This window comes from Pristiophorus japonicus, chromosome 6, assembly GCF_044704955.1.
Source record: "Pristiophorus japonicus isolate sPriJap1 chromosome 6, sPriJap1.hap1, whole genome shotgun sequence".
NCBI lineage: Eukaryota > Metazoa > Chordata > Chondrichthyes > Pristiophoridae > Pristiophorus > Pristiophorus japonicus.
This window is the reverse complement of record NC_091982.1, coordinates 13770837-13790113: the sequence shown is the minus strand read 5'-3', so window position 1 is coordinate 13790113 and position 19277 is coordinate 13770837. Positions and strand designations below refer to the sequence as shown.

The window sequence follows — 19277 nt, the reverse complement described above, 5'->3', positions numbered from 1 at the left end:
GGAAGGAGAGGGGTGTGGGAGGGATGGGGGTAGAGAGATCAAGAGAGATGGGGGGGGAAGGAGAAGGGGCGGTGGGAAGGAGATGGGGGGGTGGGAAGGAGATGGGGTGTTGGGAGGAGATGGGGATGGGGGTGGGAAGGAAGGAGATGGGGGGTGGGAAGGAGATGGGGGGTGGGAAGGAGATGGGGGGTGGGAAGGAGATGGGGGTGGGAAGGAGATGGGGGTGGGAAGGAGATGGGGGGTGGGAAGGAGATGGGGGGTGGGAAGGAGATGGGGGGTGGGAAGGAGATGGGGGGGTGGGAAGGAGATGGGGGGTGGGAAGGAGATGGGGGGTGGGAAGGAGATGGGGGGTGGGAAGGAGATGGGGGGTGGAAGGAGATGGGGGGTGGGAAGGAGATGGGGGGGTGGGAAGGAGATGGGGGGTGGAAGGAGATGGGGGGGTTGGGAAGGAGATGGGGGGTGGGAAGGAGATGGGGGGGTGGGAAGGAGATGGGGGGGTGGGAAGGAGATGGGGGGTGGAAGGAGATGGGGGGTGGGAAGGAGTGGGGGGGTGGGAAGGAGATGGGGGGTGGGAAGGAGATGGGGGGGTGGGAAGGAGATGGGGGTGGTGGGAAGGAGATGGGGGGGGTGGGAAGGAGATGGGGGGGTGGGAAGGAGATGGAGGGGAGGGAAGGAGATGGAGGGGAGGGAAGGAGATGGAGGGAAGGAGATGGAGGGGAGGGAAGGAGATGGAGGGGAGGGAAGGAGATGGAGGGGAGGGAAGGAGATGGAGGGGAGGGAAGGAGATGGAGGGGAGGGAAGGAGATGGAGGGGAGGAAAGGAGATGGGGGGGGGGAGGAGGAGATGGAGGGGGAAGGAGATGGAGGGGGGGAAGGAGATGGAGGGGGGGGAAGGAGATGGAGGGGGGGGAAGGAGATGGAGGGGGGGGGAAAGAGATTGGGGGGGGGGGAAAGAGATTGGGGGGGGGGGAAAGAGATTGGGGGGGGGGGGGGGGGAAGGAGAAGGGGGAGGGAGGCTGAACGGGCCGGGCTCGAGACTTCGGGCAGGGCCCGTCCCCACCACCAGATTTACAGGTAGGTGGCGTTGGGTCGGGTCGGGGGGTGGTGGGAGGGAGGGAGGTCGGTTCGGTTCGGGTCGGGGGGAGGGAGAGGGAGGTCAGGTCGGGGAGAGGGAGGTCAGGTCGGATCCAGTCCGGGGGCGGGGGAGCGGGAGTCGGGTCCAGGGGGGTGGGGGACCGGGAGTCGGGTCGGGTCGGGTCCGGGGCGGGGGGGGGGGTGGGGGGAGCGAGAGTCAGGTCGGTGTCGGGTCCGGTCCGGAGGCGGGAATCGAGTCGGGTCGGGAGGAAGCAGGAGCTGGCCGTGGGAGGAGCCTTATTCACGCAGCCCCAGTGAGGCTATTCGGCCAGGGCTAGGGGCTGCGTGCTTCGGGCCCCTCCCACACAGTTTCGGGCGCCTGGAGCTACTGCACTTGCGCGCCCACTGTAGCGCGCATGTGCAGAGGTCCCGGCACTGTTTTCAGTGCAGGGACCTGGCTCCGCCCCCTACAGCTCCTGCTGCGCTGCGCCGAGGGCCAGAGGACCTGCAGGGAGGTGGAGAATACGGAGGTTTTTTTAGGCGCACTTTGTGGCGCGAAAAACGGGCGTCCAGGTCGGGACTGCGCCGTTCTAGGCGCGGCTCGAAACTTGGGCCCATAGAAATATTGCAGAAAATTGGGCTTTGCAGCATTAAAAGGAGGTGGTTTTATAGAGATGTATATAGAAGATAGTGAACAGTATAAAAAGTATATAAATACAAATCAAACCAACAGTAGAACTAAGAGGTACAGTTTTAACCTAGCAAAGCCCAATTTCAGGATGTCGTACATCACACAGTGATCAACGTGTGGAACAGACTTGGGTAATGTAATGGAGCTAAAGACCCTGGAATAATTTAAGAAACAGCTAGATGCCGTGACAGGGAACTGAAGGTTCTTTGTGAATGAGCTGGGTGAGACTGATTTGCTTTCTTCATATCGATCTTGTGTAAATGTTCTCAACTATTTCCACAGTAAGAAATAAGATGTTCAGGAACAAAGGATTAGTTTTTACCCTGAGTTTCTTCACAAGGTTCATGTAGGCTCTTTTGTTCTCCTCCATACTGCCCTGCGAGATGCTTGACATGTCCGCTGCCAGAGTCCCATTAACCAGCACACTGAGCATATCCAGGACTGTAGTGAACAGCTCACTGGGAAAGAAAACAGAGCTTTACTCTCAGAAGTATGTCACAGCAATATACATATACACTGTGTTGGAACTAGATGCATTTAGCACATAGACACCAATGGTCACCGGATAGACATGAGGGGTGAGAATCTCAGCCAGTTACCCTCCTTTGTAACCCAGAATGCCAATACCAATTGTTGCACCTCCACCCCAGCAAATTGCAACTAATTCAGCACTGACCAGAGATCAAACTTCAGAAGCAGGGGGCCTTCCTGGCCTGTATTATTCAGCTACTCACAAATTAAATTTGCTGAGTTTGAAATTGTATTGAGGGCCATTTTTTCAGTTTAAGTGGCCAAACCTACCATCATGCTTTATGGAAATCCTGTCACAGCACTGCAGATTCTAACACACTCAAGGTATCATTCCTCACTGTATATATAAACTGTAACACAGTACAGATACCAGTCCATAAGCTATTTTAAAGCAACATGTAGGACACAGAAATGCATGATTTTATGTGAGGAGTGGAGCTGGATCTTGGTGGTAGGCTTCTATGCTGATTAGTTCCACATTTAGGTGTGAGGACACAACTCAAGCAGACCTGGAAACATTAGATGAGTAATGGCTGTGCCACAGCTGCCTGCATAGTATTTTCCCAACATTTTGTATAATTCAATAATCTATAGTTTATAATTTAAACAAATTACCCTCAGGTAGAAATTTCACTTCAAAAGCATTTTCAAAGCTTTCCTACCTCACCTTAAGTTCCTTTTATTTAGACAGAAAAAGAAAATCTGTCTTCAACATCGAAAATAGGTGCAGGAGTAGGCCATTCGGCCCCTCGGGCCTGCACCACCAATCAATAAGAATATAGCTGATCATTCACCTCAGTACCCCTTTCCTGCTTTCTCTCCATACCCCTTGATCCCTCTAGCCGTAAGGGCCATATCTAATTCCCTCTTGAATATATCCTATGAACCAGCATCAACAACTCTCTGCGGTAGAGAATTCCACAGGTCAACAACTCTGAGTGAAGAAGTTTTTCCTCATCTCAGTCCTAAATGGCTGACCCGTTATCCTTAGACTGTGTCCCCTGGTTCTGGACTTCCCCAACATCGGGAACATTCTTCCCGCATCGAACCTGTCCAGTCCCGTCAGAATTTTATATGTTTCTATGAGATCCCCTCTCATCCTTCTAAACTCCAGTGAATAAAGGCCCAGACGATCCAGTCTCTCCTCATATGTCAGTCCTGCCATCCCGGGAATCAGTCTGGTGAATCTTCGCTGCACTCCCTCAATAGCAAGAACATCCTTCCTCAGATTAGGAGACCAAAACTGAACACAATATTCCAGGTGAGGCCTCACCAAGGCCCTGTACAACTGCAGTAAGACCTCCCTGCTCCTATATTCAAATCCCCTAGCTATGAAGGTCAACATACCATTTGCCTTCTTCACCGCCTGCTGTACCTGCATGCCCACTTTCTACGACTGATGTACCATGACACCCAGGTCTCGTTGCACCTCCCCTTTTCCTAATCTGCCACCATTCAGATAATATTCTGCCTTCATGTTTTTGCCACCAAAGTGGATAACCTCACATTTATCCACATTATACTGCATCTGCCCACTCACCAAATCTGCACAAGTCACCCTGCAGCCTCTTAGCATTCTCCTCACAGCTCACACCGCCACCCAGCTTAGTATCATCTGCAAACTTGGAGATATTACATTCAATTCCTTCATCTAAATCATTGATGTATATTGTAAATAGCTGGGGTCCCAGCACGGAGCCCTGCGGCACCCCACTAGTCACTGCCTACCATTCTGAAAAGGATCCGTTTATCCCGACACTATATTTCCTGTCTGCCAACCAGTTCTCTATCCACGTCAGTACATTACCCACAATACCATGTGCTTTAATTTTGCACACTAATCTCTTGTGTGGGGCCTTGTCAAAAGCCTTTTGAAAGTCCAAATACACCACATCCACTGGTTATCCCTTGTCCACTCTACTAGTTACATCCTCAAAAAAATCCGAGAAGATTTGTCAAGCATGATTTCCTTTTCATAAATCCATGCTGACTTGGACCAATCCTGTCACTGCTTTCCAAATGCGCTGCTATTTCATCTTTAATAATTGATTCCAACATTTTCCCCACTACTGATGTCAGGCTAACCGATCTATAATTACCAGTTTTCTCTCTCCCTCCTTTTTAAAAAAATGGTGTTTCATTAGCTACCCTCCAGTCCATAGGAACTGATCCAGAGTCGATAGACTGTTGGAAAATGATCACCAATGCATCCACTATTTCTAGGGCCACTTACGTAAGTACTCTGGGATGCAGACTATCAGCCCCGGGGATTTATTGCCCTTCAATCCCATCAATTTCCCCAACACAATTTCCCGCCTAATAAGGATTTCCTTCAGTTCCTCCTTCTCACTAGACCCTCGGTCCCCTAGTATTTCCGGAAGGTTATTTGTGTCTTCCTTCGTGAAGACAGAACCAAAGTATTTGCTCAACTGGTCTGCCATTTCTTTGTTCCCCATTATATATTCACCTGATTCTGACTGCAAGGGACCTACGTTTGTCTTCACTAATCTTTTTCTCTTCACATATCTATAGAAGCTTTTGCAGTCAGTTTTTATGTTCCCAGCAAGCTTCCTTTCATACTCTATTTTCCCCCTCCTAATTAAACCCTTTGTCCTCCTCTGCTGAATTCTAAATTTCTCCCAGTCCTCAGGTATGCTGCTTTTTCTGGCCAATTTATATGCCTCTTCCTTGGATTTAACACTATCCTTAATTTCCCTCGTTAGCCACGGTTGAGCCACCTTCCTCGTTTTATTTTTACTCCAGACAGGCATGTACAATTGTTGAAGTTCATCCATGTGATCTTTAAATGTTTGCCATTGCCTATCCACCGTCAACCCTTTAAAGTATAATTCGCCAGTCTATTCAACAAAAAGCATCTACTTTATCCAACCCAGATTACCTTCTGCAATACATCATCTGATGTGTTTATTTCTGAAAAAAATAAAACCACATAGCAAGCAAACGGTCTAGTGTGCATTGTGGGAAAAATATAGCACAAGTGAGTTTACTTTTTATCTTTTAGGGGATCTTCTTGAAAAAAATTCCAATGCCATCCAGTCCAAATCTCACTCAATACCAGTTAAGGTGACAGATGCAGTATGTGAGCCTCCTTGTGATGGTTACTATCCCTTTCCGAGCTTGAAAAAACAAGGCAGTAATAAGTGCGTTGGAACGTGCTTCTGCAATCCACTTGCTTCCTGATCATGCTAGTGCAAGACATTCTGTAACATTGACAAAAACTCTTCTCCATCCAAAATAATTGTCCAGCATTTGATTAATTGGGAGATTGCCGAGAATATAATGGTAAAATTAGTGATTTTAATTCTAATCCCAATTAAGACTCAATATCACTTTGAAGTACATTTTAAAAGGTATTGCAACAGAACAGTTACTTTAAAAAAAAACATATTTTTCCTCTCACTTTTCCACATCAGGTTTTCTTTTGGCTGCTGTCTCCCTGGAATCAAATGGGACAGTCTACCTCAGGAGCGTCCAACATTGAGGCAGTGGGCTGGTTCAGTGTGTCACAACTAATGAGTGGGCCAGATATGATTCGACTGATTGAGTCGGGCAGCATTATACTTAAATATTAATCCAACTCCAAGATTATTTTGTGCATCTTGGAGTTGCTGGGCGACAGCATTGCCATCTCCTCTATCTCCCCATCTCTCACCTCCTACCTTCCATCTCTATCGCCCCTACCTTCCATCGCTCCCTCTCTCTTCCCCTACCTTCCTTTTTCCCCCTCTCACCCGCTACCTTCCCTCCCACTTTTCTATCTTGCTCCATTCCTTTAGTTCTCTCTCTCTTCTCAGTCCCTTCCTTAATTTCTCTATCATTCATTTACTTCTTTTTTCCATCATTCCTGTGTTCGCTCTCCTCCATTACTTCTGACTCTCATTATCTCTTACATCACTTTTGTTTCTATCTAAACCTATCCACTCCTGTCTCTCTCTCTCAATTTCATCTACTTTCTCTTTTCACTTCCCCCTGCTACTCTGATACAACAAGAGTGTGACATTGCAAATACTGACTAGAGGTGAAGCAGCTGCACTGCTGGAAGCAGATGGTGGGTATCAGCTCAGTGCACTCCCACTCGGAGCAGAGAGCACTATATAAGAACATAAGAAATAGGAGCAGGAGTAGGCCATACGGCCCCTCGAGCCTGCTCTGCCATTTAATCCGATCATGGCTGATCCGATCATGGACTCAGATCCACTTCCCTGCCCACCCCCCATAACCCCTTATCAGTTAAGAAACTGTCTATCTCTGTCTTAAATTTATTCAATGTCTCAGCTTCCACAGCTCTCTGAGGCAGCGAATTCCACAGATTTACAGCCCTCGGAGAGAAGAAATTCCCACTCATCTCAGTTTTAAATGGGCGGCCCCTTATTCGAAGATTATGCCCCCTAGTTTTCATCTCCCCTATCAGTGGAAACATCCTCTCTGCATCCACCCTGTCAAGCCCCTTCATAATCTTATACGTTTCGATAAGATCATATCTCATTCTTCTGAATTCCAATAAGTAGAGGCCCAACCTACTCAACCTATCCTCATAAGTCAACCCCCTCATCTGCGGAATCAACCTAGTGAACCTTCTCTGAACTACTTCCAAAGCAAGTATATCCTTTCGTAAATATGGAAACCAAAACTACACGCAGTATTCCAGGTGGGGCATCACCAATACCTTGTATAACTGTAGCAAGGCTTTCCTGCTTTTATACTCCATCCCCTTTGCAATAAAGGCCAAGATTCCATTGGCCTTTCTGATCACTTGCTGTACCCGCATAGTAACCTTTTGTGTTTCATGTACCAGGACCCCCAGGTCCCGCTGTAATGCAGCACTTTGCAATCTTTCTCCAGTTAAATAATAACTTGCACTTTGATTTTTTTCTGCCAAACCTCACACTTTCCAACATTATACTCCATCTGCTATATGGGTTGGGTTTCAGCTTTGCTCATTTCAGGGCGGTAATGGCCTTGGGACGGTAAAGTTTGCGCCCAGGAACAGTTTGCGTCTCAGTCAGCAATATTCGGCAGCTGGGCCCCGAGTGTGGGGCGGAGCACTAAGGGAGGCGTTGCACACCTTTCTTAGGGCACTAGGCCAGCTGAGTACGTGCAAATACCGAGTTAAACAGCCGGCTTCGGAGTGCTCTGAGAGGCGCCTGGGGAGAAGAAAAAACCAAAAACAGCCACTACAGGTCAGACGGCCCGCTTTCCACAGAGCACTATGGATTCGGCAGGAGCCAAAAATTGAGCCGGTGTTGCAAACCAAGGGAGTTGCACACTGGCTCACCTCTTCCGGGCAGTAATGCTCCACACCCCACCTAAACCGGCCCCGAAAACCCCAGCGGGGCCCTGGAAACTGGCCACCCGCCGAGAGTGTACCACCATCATTGCTGTCCCTCCAGGTCGAAAACAGAGGTGGCAACGAGCTGAAAATCCAGCCCATAATATGTCTTTGTTGAGCCATTTAAAAAAAAAATCAAAAGTTCAAAGCTATAATGAAGTTAATGCTTGATTCCATTTCAAATCCTACTTACTCCTCAATAAGCACAATCTAATGATATATGTAAAGCAGTAATCCATTGTACCTACTGTGTGTGTGTGTGCGTGTGTGTGTGTGTGTAAGGATACCAATACCTGTACTTCAAGCAATATTAGTAACTAATATTAGCTTACTTGTTGGACTGCATGTCAACTGTTCCACTACTGATTATGTCCAAGAGAAGGACAGCCCACTCGGTGGTCCCCTGTGTGCTACGCTGGACAGTGTCAAACATCCCACCAACCTGAGGAGGAAATCAAAAAAAAGAACACATTCAATTAGTGATTAACCTCTGATAAAACTTCCTGCCTCAGCCCGAACTCTGAGTAGCTCAGCATTGATATGATTTCAATATAAAATGGGAAAGACCTTATTTATAAAAAAAAACATCTTTGTCAGTTTCTTTTAAGGTACATTCTCTTATTTCCTCCTGTTAAGTACCTCTTTGCCCGAGGGGATGTAGGGGACTAAGATAAGCAATTGATTCTAAAGATGATACATTTGGCAACAGGAGATTAGAACAGAGTCAATTCTCCATGGTAGACTTTGCAATCCAGTATCTGAGCAAGACAGATTCGTAGTACTCCTGGGAGCTATTATAAATAACCAGCCAGCCTAGCTCATTAATGTGACCTGAAATGTTGACCTGTCAATTTTAAATAATCCTGCAAGCAGTCAATATCTTAATGAGTAGTTGGACATGAGCTGGAAAGAGCTTGAAGCTTAATAGCAGTCTGTGCTGGAACTTGAAAGTTATAGCTGGAAAATGATGTCCATATGAATCAAAATGGCAAAAGTATATCAACCGAAAACTAAACTGGGCCATCAGAAAGCACAGAACATTCATTTGAAACTGGAAGAAAGCAGGCGTCCAATTGAAAGGTTAATTCTCTTGCACGAGTTTAGTATGCAGACAAAATGGTAATTCGCTAATTAGCAAGTAGGTGAGTAATAAAGAAGGACTCTACTTTGGGTCAAGCAGCCTTGTTTAAGAACTTGGAACAAGACAGTCTTGTGACTGACGGCACTGTGTACTGCATTTCTTCAGCAGGTATGGATGCTATCCTGAGTGTGCACTTGAGTGACACTTTAGGAAAGGGCTTTGATTGATTAAATCACCTGAAGATGATGACTAGCTGGAGACAGGTCACACAGGTCACCCCAAAGTATCACTGAGGAGGGCAGAGGGCGGCATTGTCTGATGCCATGATTAGTTCCGATTCAAGTAGTCTTCTGCTTACACTACGAGGCAGCCTTATTAGTAGAGGCCTTTCAATGATACACTGAAAATAAGCTCACTACAACATTGCTGTCTTCTTGGACATAGAGCATAACTGTTATACAGTTACTAAAGAAAATCCAGGTCATGCTGAGATATTGTGATGCTAACAATTAAGTTTCTATTAGGCTTACGATGATTTAGATTCAATTGACTTAAGAATTAACTTCTCTATACTGTAATTACCAATACTGAACCTTGTGATATAACATAAGGAGGAGTAGGCTATTTGGTCCCTCGGGCCTGCTCCACCATTCAATAAGATCATGGCTGATCTGATCATGGACTCAGCTCCACTTCCCTGCCCGCTCCCCATAACCCTTGACTCCCTTATCGCTCAGATTTCTGACTATTTCCGCCTTAAATATATGCAATGGGGCAGAGAATTCCATAGATTTACAACCTCCAGAAGAAATTTCTCCTCATCTCAGTTTTAAATGGGCAGCCCCTTATTCTAAGACTATGTCCCCTGGTTTTAGTTTCTCCTATGAGTGGAAATATCCTCTCTGCATCCACTTTGTCGATCTCCTCATTATCTTATAAGTTTCAACAAGATAACCTCTCATTCATCTGAACTCCAATGTGTATAGGCCCAACCTACTCAACCTATCCTCAAAAGTCAACCTCCTCATCTCCGGAATCAACCTAGTGAATCTTCTCTGAACAGCCTCCAATACAAGTACATCCTTCCTTAAATATGGAGACCAAAACTGTACTCAGTACTCCAGGTGTGGCCTCACCAATACCTTGTACAGTTGTAGCAAGACTTCTCTGCTTTTATACTCTATTCCCCCTTGCAATAAAGGCCAACATTCCATTTGGCTTCCTGATCACTTGCTGTACCTGCATACTAACTTTTTGTGTTTCATGCACAAGGACCCCCAGGTCCCTCTGTACTGAAGCACTTTGCAATTTTTCTCCATTTAAATTATAATTTGCTTTTCTATTTTTTCTGTCAAAGTGGATAACCTCACATTTTCCCACATTATACCCCATCTGCCAAATATTTGCCCACTCACTTAGTCTGTCTATATCCCTTTGCAGATTTTTTGCATCCTCCTCACAATTTGCTTTCCCACCCATCTTTGTATCATCAGCAAACTTGGCTACATTACACTCGGTCCCTTCATCCAAGTCATTAATATAGATTGTAAATAGTTGATCCAATTTCTAATTTTCTGAAGTGGCAGGGAGAGGGGGGGGGGGGGCGACGGTGTATTCAATACCATTCCACTAATACATACTATATATTGGGATTTCTCAATGCAATACTTTTGATATGCTGGAGATGTTGTTTGGGATTTACCATTCTTTTATACTATAATACCATGTTGGATGAAACCAGAACATGCTCAAGCTGGGAGCCATTGCTTTTTACTTGTTTATAATCTAACATGTGGAATTCATTTACAAAAATAGATGTGTTTCTTTTAAAAAGAGACTGCTCGCTCATTATAAACTCGAAAATATACAGTAAGGGGAAGCTAAATGTTCTTGTATTTATGTAGCACTGCCACGCTTTGGGATTTTTAACCATTTTTTCAAAAAAAGGATTCAGAAAAATATTACATTTAAAGCAATGCACAGACAAAAGGTGGTAAAATGATAATGGCCTTGGCTCTGTATCCAATTCTCCAAAGGCTTTAAATAATAAGCAATTTGTTAGCCAGTCTCAGTCATCAATAAACACCTCATACCCATTGTGAACCCAGGTACTGGGCAGGTGTTGCTGATTATAGGCTCGCTCCTCAGGCTATGTACACAGAGACTAAAAAAATTAAGATACTGTATAAATGCAAGTATTTCTTTCCTGTCAAATGACAATTATTGGTGTAAATAAGGTTAAGGGGGGAAAAAAAGGGGAAATGGGTCGGTGAGGGGGAATGTAATGTAAAGGAAGAAACAATGGCCAAATGTGAACTGGGGAGGAAATGAATGAATACGAAGGATTAAAGAGACACCATTTTCCCAGTAAGGCAAAGTATTTAATCCTTTTCTTCTTACAAGATTTAAGCGAAGTTTCAGGGCTTCATGCATCATCTGTTTGGCTTTGCAGTCATCCTGGTACTGATCTTCACGCCAGTTTGTTACAATCTAAGAAGAATAAATAGTACAAATTATTGGATTTATTTGGCCGGTGGTCAGTTAACCAGGGCTATCCTTCCCACGAAGTAACTTGCTGTCAGAGATGTACTGGCAATAATACCCAAAGAGGACACTGCTGTTTCAGTGGCGAGTTGCAAAAAGCTCAAAAGGAAGTAAACTCCAAGTATCATCACACTGGCGTCCCTCAAGGGACCAATAAAAAAAAGTTTCAGAAACTAATGAGATTATTTGAGGGTTGGAATTCAACTTCCATGCAATAATATTAAGCTAGACTCTTCAATGGTGAGGTTATCCACTTTGGCGGTAAAAACAGAGAGACAGACTATTATCTGAATGGTGACAGATTAGGAAAAGGGGAGGTGCAACGAGACCTGGGTGTCATGGTACATCAGTCATTGAAGGTTGGCATGTAGGTTATGCAGGCGGTTAAGAAAGCAAATAGCATGTTGGTAGTGAGGGGATTTGAGTACAGGGGCAGGGAGGTGTTACTACAGTTGTACAGGGCCTTGGTGAGGCCACACCTGGAGTATTGTGTACAGTTTTGGTCACCTAACTTGAGGAAGGACATTCTTGCTATTGAGGGAGTGCAGCGAAGGTTCACCAGACTGATTCCCGGGATGGTGGGACTGACATATCAAGAAAGACTGGATCAACTGGGCTTGTATTCACTGGAGTTCAGAAGAATGAGAGGGGATCTCATAGAAACGTTTAAAATTCTGATGGGTTTAGACAGGTTAGATGCAGGAAGAATGTTCCCAATGTTGGGGAAGTCCAGAACCAGGGGTCACAGTCTAAGGATAAGGGGTAAGCCATTTAGGACCGAGATGAGGAGAAACTTCTTCACCCAGAGAGTGGTGAGCCTGTGGAATTCTCTACCACAGAAAGTTGTTGAGGCCAATTCACTAAATATATTCAAAAAGGAGTTAGATGTAGTCCTTACTACTAGGGGGATCAAGGGGTATGGCGAGAAAGCAGGAATGGGGTACTGAAGTTGCATGTTCAGCCATGAACTCATTGAATGGCGGTGCAGGCTCGAAGGGCCGAATGGCCTACTCCTGCACCTATTTTCTATGTTTCTAAACCCTTTGCATAACCATCAATCGCTGTAGTGGTTTTTATTGTACAACAATGGAAAAGCCTTCAGCACTAAACTTGAATGGAATTCATCCAGGCTTGAAAGGAAATATACTTCAAATCAAATCAAGGTCCAGTGGGTAGATGCAACACTCTTACAGGCATTTGGACTAATAAAATTCTAAATTTGAATCCCTGTTTTTTTGTCGAGTTAGCTGTCAAGAGTGATGGAGGCATTACATTTGGTCTGCATCTCCTGATTAGGAAAAGGGGAGGACAGGGTAAGCATACAGGGTTCAGGCTCTTGACCACTATCCAGTGATGACTGCTGGAAGGTACTTATGTGCGAACATTGGGTGAAGACAAATTTGACATAGCTGTATTGCCCTCTACAGTTACTCACTCCATCGGCTCAAACGTGAAGAATGGCCACTTGGTTGAGGTTAGACGTTGTTGGAGCTCATGCAACATTTCCAGCAAAGAGAATGTTTTCAGGAGCAGATAATCAACAAAATTGGAGGGAAATTCCATCAGTTTGTAAGACAAAATAAGATTCTAAAGTTGTTACAGCCAACATAGGAAGCAGCCATTGTATTACATGTTTATTTTGAAGTTCAGTTCCTTGACAACGGTCAACAGGTGCAATATTCTTAGAACACACCAACAGGCTTCGGGGAGATATTACTCTTCAGTCCCTGGCAGGAATGCACAGGGATCTTTATTGACCATAATGACATGATTGCAGGATCCTTGTTCTGCATCGCATCTTATGGGTTTAGTTTAAGACCACATTATCCCCAACACTACACTGGCAGCATTAATGTGCAGTTAATACTTCGTACTATGTGAGACTTAAACCCAAAAATGTGAGAGTGCTGCCAACACAGCAAAGTCTGAGGACCATGGAGGTGAATCACCTCTTTTCCATTAGTTCAATTAGCCTAGCGGGCAAATACACGGCTCAGTATGGTATGGAGCCATACAGACCAGGGGGTTACAAGGTTACATCTATTGTCCATGCTAAGTCCCCTAATATCAGCTGGGGTGGTAGAAGAGGCACTCCAACTGACTTCAGTGTCCCTGGCTGGGGATGGAAAAAGTTAAACAGTTAGCCTTTACTGCAAAGGGGTTGGAACAGAAGAGTAACAAAGTCCTGCGGCAATTAAATAGGACTTTGGTGAGACTAGAGAACTGTGTACAGTTATGGTCTCCTTACCGACATAAGGACTATACTTGCCTTAGAGGGGGTGCAACTAAGGTTCACTAGCTTAATTTCTGGGATGAAAGGGCTGTTCTATGAAGAGAGATTGAATAGAACGGACCTATATTCTCTGGAGTTAAGAAGAATGAGAGGTAATCGTATTGAAAATTCTGAGGGGGCTTGACAGGGCAGATGCAGAGAGGCTGTTTCCCTTGGCTGAAGAGTCAAGAACCAAGAGTCATAGTCTCAGGGTAAGGAGTCTGCCATGAGGAGACATTTCTTTACTCAGAAGGTTGTGAATCTTTGGAATTCTCTACCCCAGAGGGTTATGGATGCTCAGTTGGCAAGTATATTCCAAGGCCGAGATCGATAGACTTTTGAACTCTAAGGAAATCAAGGGATTTGGGGATAGGATGGGAAAGTGGAGTTGAGGTAGAAGATCAGCCATAATCTTATTGAATAGTGGAGCAGGCTCGAGGGGCGCATGGCCTTACCCTGGTTCTATTTGTTATATTCTTATGCATCACCTCTTGACTGCTCTCCAGCTGAAGAGTGTATAGATATCTGGTGAAAACAGGATTTGTCTAGCCAATGTCTCAGTACAACAGGCTGCTGACATCCGTTGTTCCAGCTCAGATGTGCTGAACAGCCATCTGGGCAAGATATTGGAGGGCTGCCAGTATCCATGGAACTACACCTCAGCAAGAAAAGTGTCTAAAGGAACTAAGAGCATAACATTGAAGATAGGGAACTTTTTTTTTTATTTCTCCGATATCTGGATTATAATCCTACTGTACCTGGTATTATAGTCCTGATCTATCTGACAGTAAACACCAATTAAAAACAGCTTCCCTCTAATTTATTTATTCCAAGTAGAGTCCAAATAGTCCAGATGACAGACCATCTGTTAGGAAGGCAAAAGCAATGCCAATGGTTCATATCCCTGTTTGGTTACTCAACAGGTATCAATTTGGCATAGTTGCTAACACTCTTGCCTCTGGGCCAGAAGCTTGTAGCATCAAGTCCCACTTCAGGACTTGAACATATAATTTAAGTTGATACCCTAGGGCATTACTGAGGGACATTTGCATTTCTGGGGAGTGTTGGTGAGATGTTAAATCAAGGTTCTGCCTGCCTGCTCAAGTGGATATTAAAACTGTAATGGGAAGAAGGTAGAACTAGAATTTTGGAAGGATGAGATCATGTGGATGGAAGTGCCTTCTTCAAACAAACCCATCTTGTTATAATGACATTGCTTGATGGACCTAGCGATGGAAAAGGACTGAAACATACCAGTTTTATTACATCACCTAATACCTGCTGATACCCGACTCACTAATTTTGCACAACTAATAATATTGAGGGGTACATTACCTGTTGGACCTGGCTGTAAAGAGAGGTGAGAAGCCCCTCCCTTTGTTCATCCTGCCCCTTCAGACACGTCAAAACCAGAGAAAGAAATGGCTGTTGACTCAGCAGAGACATACTGGAGAGGAAAGCAAAGATTAACTGAAATGTATTAGTGTCCATGTAATGTCTCCAATTGGAGTTTTCAAGTTAATTTTATTTTATTAAACAGAATAATTAAATTCTGGTGACTTTTTTTTAAATTACAAGTTATTTGATGGTATCCGGATACAAAATTGAAGATGTTCTATATCGCCCCACAGGTGAAGAGTCAAGATCTATAGCGTTGAACACCACTTAGGTAGGAAAATGTAGGCAAGATGATGAGGGAAATTAGGAAGTAGTGATGCTAGATAATACTAAGCTTAGATCTGAAAAGTTTATAACTTATAGAAGGGAAGACTGAGGGAAGTGGCATAGTTTTGAACCCCTAGAGTTAGAGTAGGAGACAATAGAGAGTCTTCAGTTCAACACAGGGAGGACTGTGTAGTAGAATGGCATATTTGGAGCTTGCAAGGAACCAGACAAGACATTTCAAAGGAGCGCACACCACACTAAAGAGAGAGACAAGAAAAGTTATGACAACGATCGAGAAGTTAAGAGCTCAAGGTAAGAGGATGGCTATCAAATAGCAAAATTCTTCTTTTATGCTATTTAGGAGTGCAGGAAAGATTCAAGATATTGGAGTTTTATTTAAGTTTGCACTTTTATGTCTAGTGGATGCATTTAAAACTAAAACAGAGAAGGTTCACTAGATTGATTCTGGAGATGAGGGGGTTGACTTTGGAGGAAAGGTTGAGTCTTGACTCATTGGAGTTCAGAAGAATGAGAGGTGATCTTATCGAAACGTATAAGATGATGAGGGGGCTTGACAAGGTGGATGCAGAGAGGATGTTTCCACTGATGGGGGAGACTAGAACTAGAGGGCATGATCTTAAAATAAGGGGCTGCCCATTTAAAACTGAGATGAGGAGAAATTTCTTCTCAGAGGGTTGTAAATATGTGTTATTCGCTGCCTCAGAGAGCCGTGGAAGCTGGGACATTAAATATATTTAAGACAGAAATAGACAGTTTCTTCAACGATAAGGGGATAAGGGGTTATGGGGAGCAGGCAGGGAAGTGGAGATGGGTCCATGATCAGATCAGCTATGATCTTATTGAATGGCGGAGCAAGCTCGAGGGGCCGTATGGCCTACTCCTGTTCCTATTTCTTATGTTCTTATCAGATATCCAGTATCCGACTTAACAGGGGAAGGGAAGCCCTGAAGGCAGATGCACCTAAAAACCGCGCAATGGCAGTGGTCCGATATCACACGAAATGATAAGTAGGTGATAGTGCAGTGCACCATTGTGAAAGTAGATTTGTGGGCTGTTACTGATCCTGGTTAAACTTCTAACAGCGTTTTTTTTCTTAAAGGGAAGGAAGCAGTAAAAAAAAGTGAGCACCGGCCAATAACCATTTGAAAGTGGCAAAGATAAACACAGGCCATGTCTACCAGGGTATGTTTTCCAGTGCAGGATCAGGGCAGCAGGTGCATGGGAACACCATCACCTTCAAGTTTCTCTCCAAGTCACATACTAACCCAACTTGGTCATATATCACCATTCATTCATGGTTATTGGGTCAAAATCCTAGAACTCCCTACCTAACAACACTGTGGGATTACCTTCCCCTTATGGACTGCAGCAGTTCAAGAAGGCAGCTCACCAAATCTCAAGGGCAACTAGTGATGGGAAATAAATGCTGGCCTTGCTAGAAACACCCATATCCCCAGATTGTTTTTTTTTTTATAAAGGGAACAGGGAAGCATTCAACTTTTACTGCAAATCAGATACTACGTCAATAGGTTCAATTATGCAAGCAATTCAGTGCTGTGTCCAGTGGTTATATGTCTGGTACACATTGGTTATTAATGAAAGCTCAAGAAAAACACTGACATCTCATCAGCACAAATATCATTAGGGAGTCAACAGTGGATACCACCAAACCAAGAACATCCATTGTTATTATTGCTCATGAAAAATTTACAACCCACACTTGCCTCTTCTGTTTCTGCCGATCCCGCTCTTTCCGTGAGGATGACCCGAGATGTTGACCTTTCTCCAATTCCTCACCAGCTGCTTTCAACACATGACCTTGGACAGATGTTGGTAACTTTGCAATTAAAGGTGCCACCAGCCAGACACCTGTCCGCTCTGAGGAGCTGGATGTGAAAATAAACATGTATTTAAATATAACAGGAATACACAATGTGCAAATACCTTCCAAACAATTAGGTGGTCTCAGTGTCTGGAGTCCTTATCAATTTCAACAATGGAACATCTTTCAGTAGCAGCAAGTCCTGGAGACCATAAGGTTCGAGGTATGATTCCCGAGGTGTGTTAAATTAGTAGATCTCAGCAGTTGGGATGTTAAAATTAACATTACACCCCTTTCTCTTCCTTTAAGACAACCTACCTCTTTAACCAAGTTTTTGGTCACCTGTCCTAATATCTCCTTATGTGACTCGATGTCAAATTTTGTCTGATAATGTTCCTGTGAAGCTCCTTGGAACGTTTTACTACGTTAAAAGTGCTATGTAAATTCAAGTTGTTGTTGTTACTGCCTCTAAGCTAGGAGGGGGAGAAAAGGGGGAAAAAATGGCCAGAGTACCTGGTCCAGTCATTATCAGTGACCTCTGATGGAAAGTGCTCATTTCTGGCCATTAGGCAATGCTTTGCCGTGATTCCCTCCATGCTTGAATAATTTACCAACTCACTGAATAGACTCACATCAAGAAGGGCCACCTGTGCAAGGAATCAGTTATCAGCACACTAATCTCAACAAAAGTCAGGATTTTCAGGGTAGATGGGGAGAAAATTAGAGAAATGAATTCAAGTCTGTGACAGGGATATTCAGATAAAGCCTACTCTTAAATTCAAAGTTGCTTCACTCAAATGATCTGATCATTCAATTTTTAGGCCTAATATTTATTTTGCTGTTACGTTGCTTAATTCAAATTGCTGAATAATTCAAAACCTTCAAAAAAATTTCAAAAAAAGCAAAAATAACTTTGAATTGTCAAGTGTGGACTACATCGTCCAGGGACTTGAGCGCATAGTCCAGGCTGACATTCAATGCAGCACAGAGGGAGTGCTGCACTGCCGGAAGTGTCGTCTATTGGATGAGGCCCTATCTGCTTTCTCTTATGGAAGTAAAAGATCCCATCACACTATTCAAAAAGAAGGGGAATTCTCCTGGTGTCCTGGACTTTCAAAAGGCTTTTGACAAAGGTCCCACACAAGAGATTAGTGTGCAAAATTAAAGCACATGGTATTGGGGTAATGTATTGATGTGGATAGAGAACTGGTTGGCAGACAGGAAACAAAGAGTAGGAATAAACGGCTCCTTTTCAGAATGGCAGGCAGTGACTCGTGGGGTACCGCAAGGTTCAGTGCTGGGAGCCCAGCTATTTACAATATACATTAATGATTTAGATGAAGGAATTGAGTGTAATATCTCTAAGTTTGCAGATGACACTAAGCTGGGTGGCAGTGAGAGCTGTGAGGAGGATGCTAAGAGGCTGCAGGGTGACATGGACAGGTTAAATGAGTGGGCAAATGCATGGCAAATGCAGTATAATGTAGATAAATGTGAGGTTATCCACTTTGGTGGCAAAAACAGGAAGGCAGATTATTATCTGAAAGGTGACAGATTAGGAAAAGGGGAGGTGCAACGAGATCTCGGTGTCATGGTACATCGAAAGTTGTCATTGAAAGTTGGCATGCAGGTACAGCAGGCAGTGAAGAAGGCAAATGGTATGTTGGCCGTCATAGCGAGAGGATTTGAGTATAGGAGCAGGGAGGTCTTATTGCAGTTGTACAGGGCCTTCGTGAGGCCACACCTTGAGTATTGTGTACAGTTTTGGTCTCCTAATCTGAGGAAGGACATTCTTGCTATTGAGGGAGTGCAGCGAAGGTTCACCAGACTGATCCCCAGGATGGCAGGACTGACATATGAAGAAAGACTGGATCGACTAGGCTTATATTTACTTGAATTTAGAAGAATGAGAGGGGGTCTCATAGAAACAGATAAAATTCTGACGGGATTGGACAGGTTCGATGCGGGAAGAATGTTCCCGATGTTGGGGAAGTCCAGAACCAGGAGTCACAGTCTAAGGATAAGGGGTAAGCCATTTAAGACTGAGATGAGGAGAAACTTCTTCACTCAGAGAATTGTGAACCTGTAGAATTCTCTACCACAGAAAGTGGTTGAAGCCAGTTCGTCAGATATATTCAAAAGGGAGTTAGATGTGGCCCTTACGGCCTAAAGGGATCAAGGGGTATGGAGAGAAAGCAAGAATGGGGTACTAAAGTTGCATGATCAG

At 44.4% G+C, this 19277-nt stretch overlaps 1 protein-coding gene across 1 annotated transcript in view; it reads right to left on the bottom strand.

The window, feature by feature from the left end:
• The window catches only part of med12 (mediator complex subunit 12), a 190997-nt gene that overhangs the window by 53084 nt on the left and 118636 nt on the right, over positions 1-19277 (bottom strand). The window contains exons 30-34 of the mRNA XM_070882632.1: positions 16953-17114; positions 14878-14989; positions 11127-11216; positions 7978-8087; positions 2087-2222 (exon numbers count right to left, since the gene is read on the bottom strand). Coding sequence (XP_070738733.1) covers positions 2087-2222; positions 7978-8087; positions 11127-11216; positions 14878-14989; positions 16953-17114 — 610 coding nt within the window. The remainder of the gene's footprint in view (positions 1-2086; positions 2223-7977; positions 8088-11126; positions 11217-14877; positions 14990-16952; positions 17115-19277) is intronic.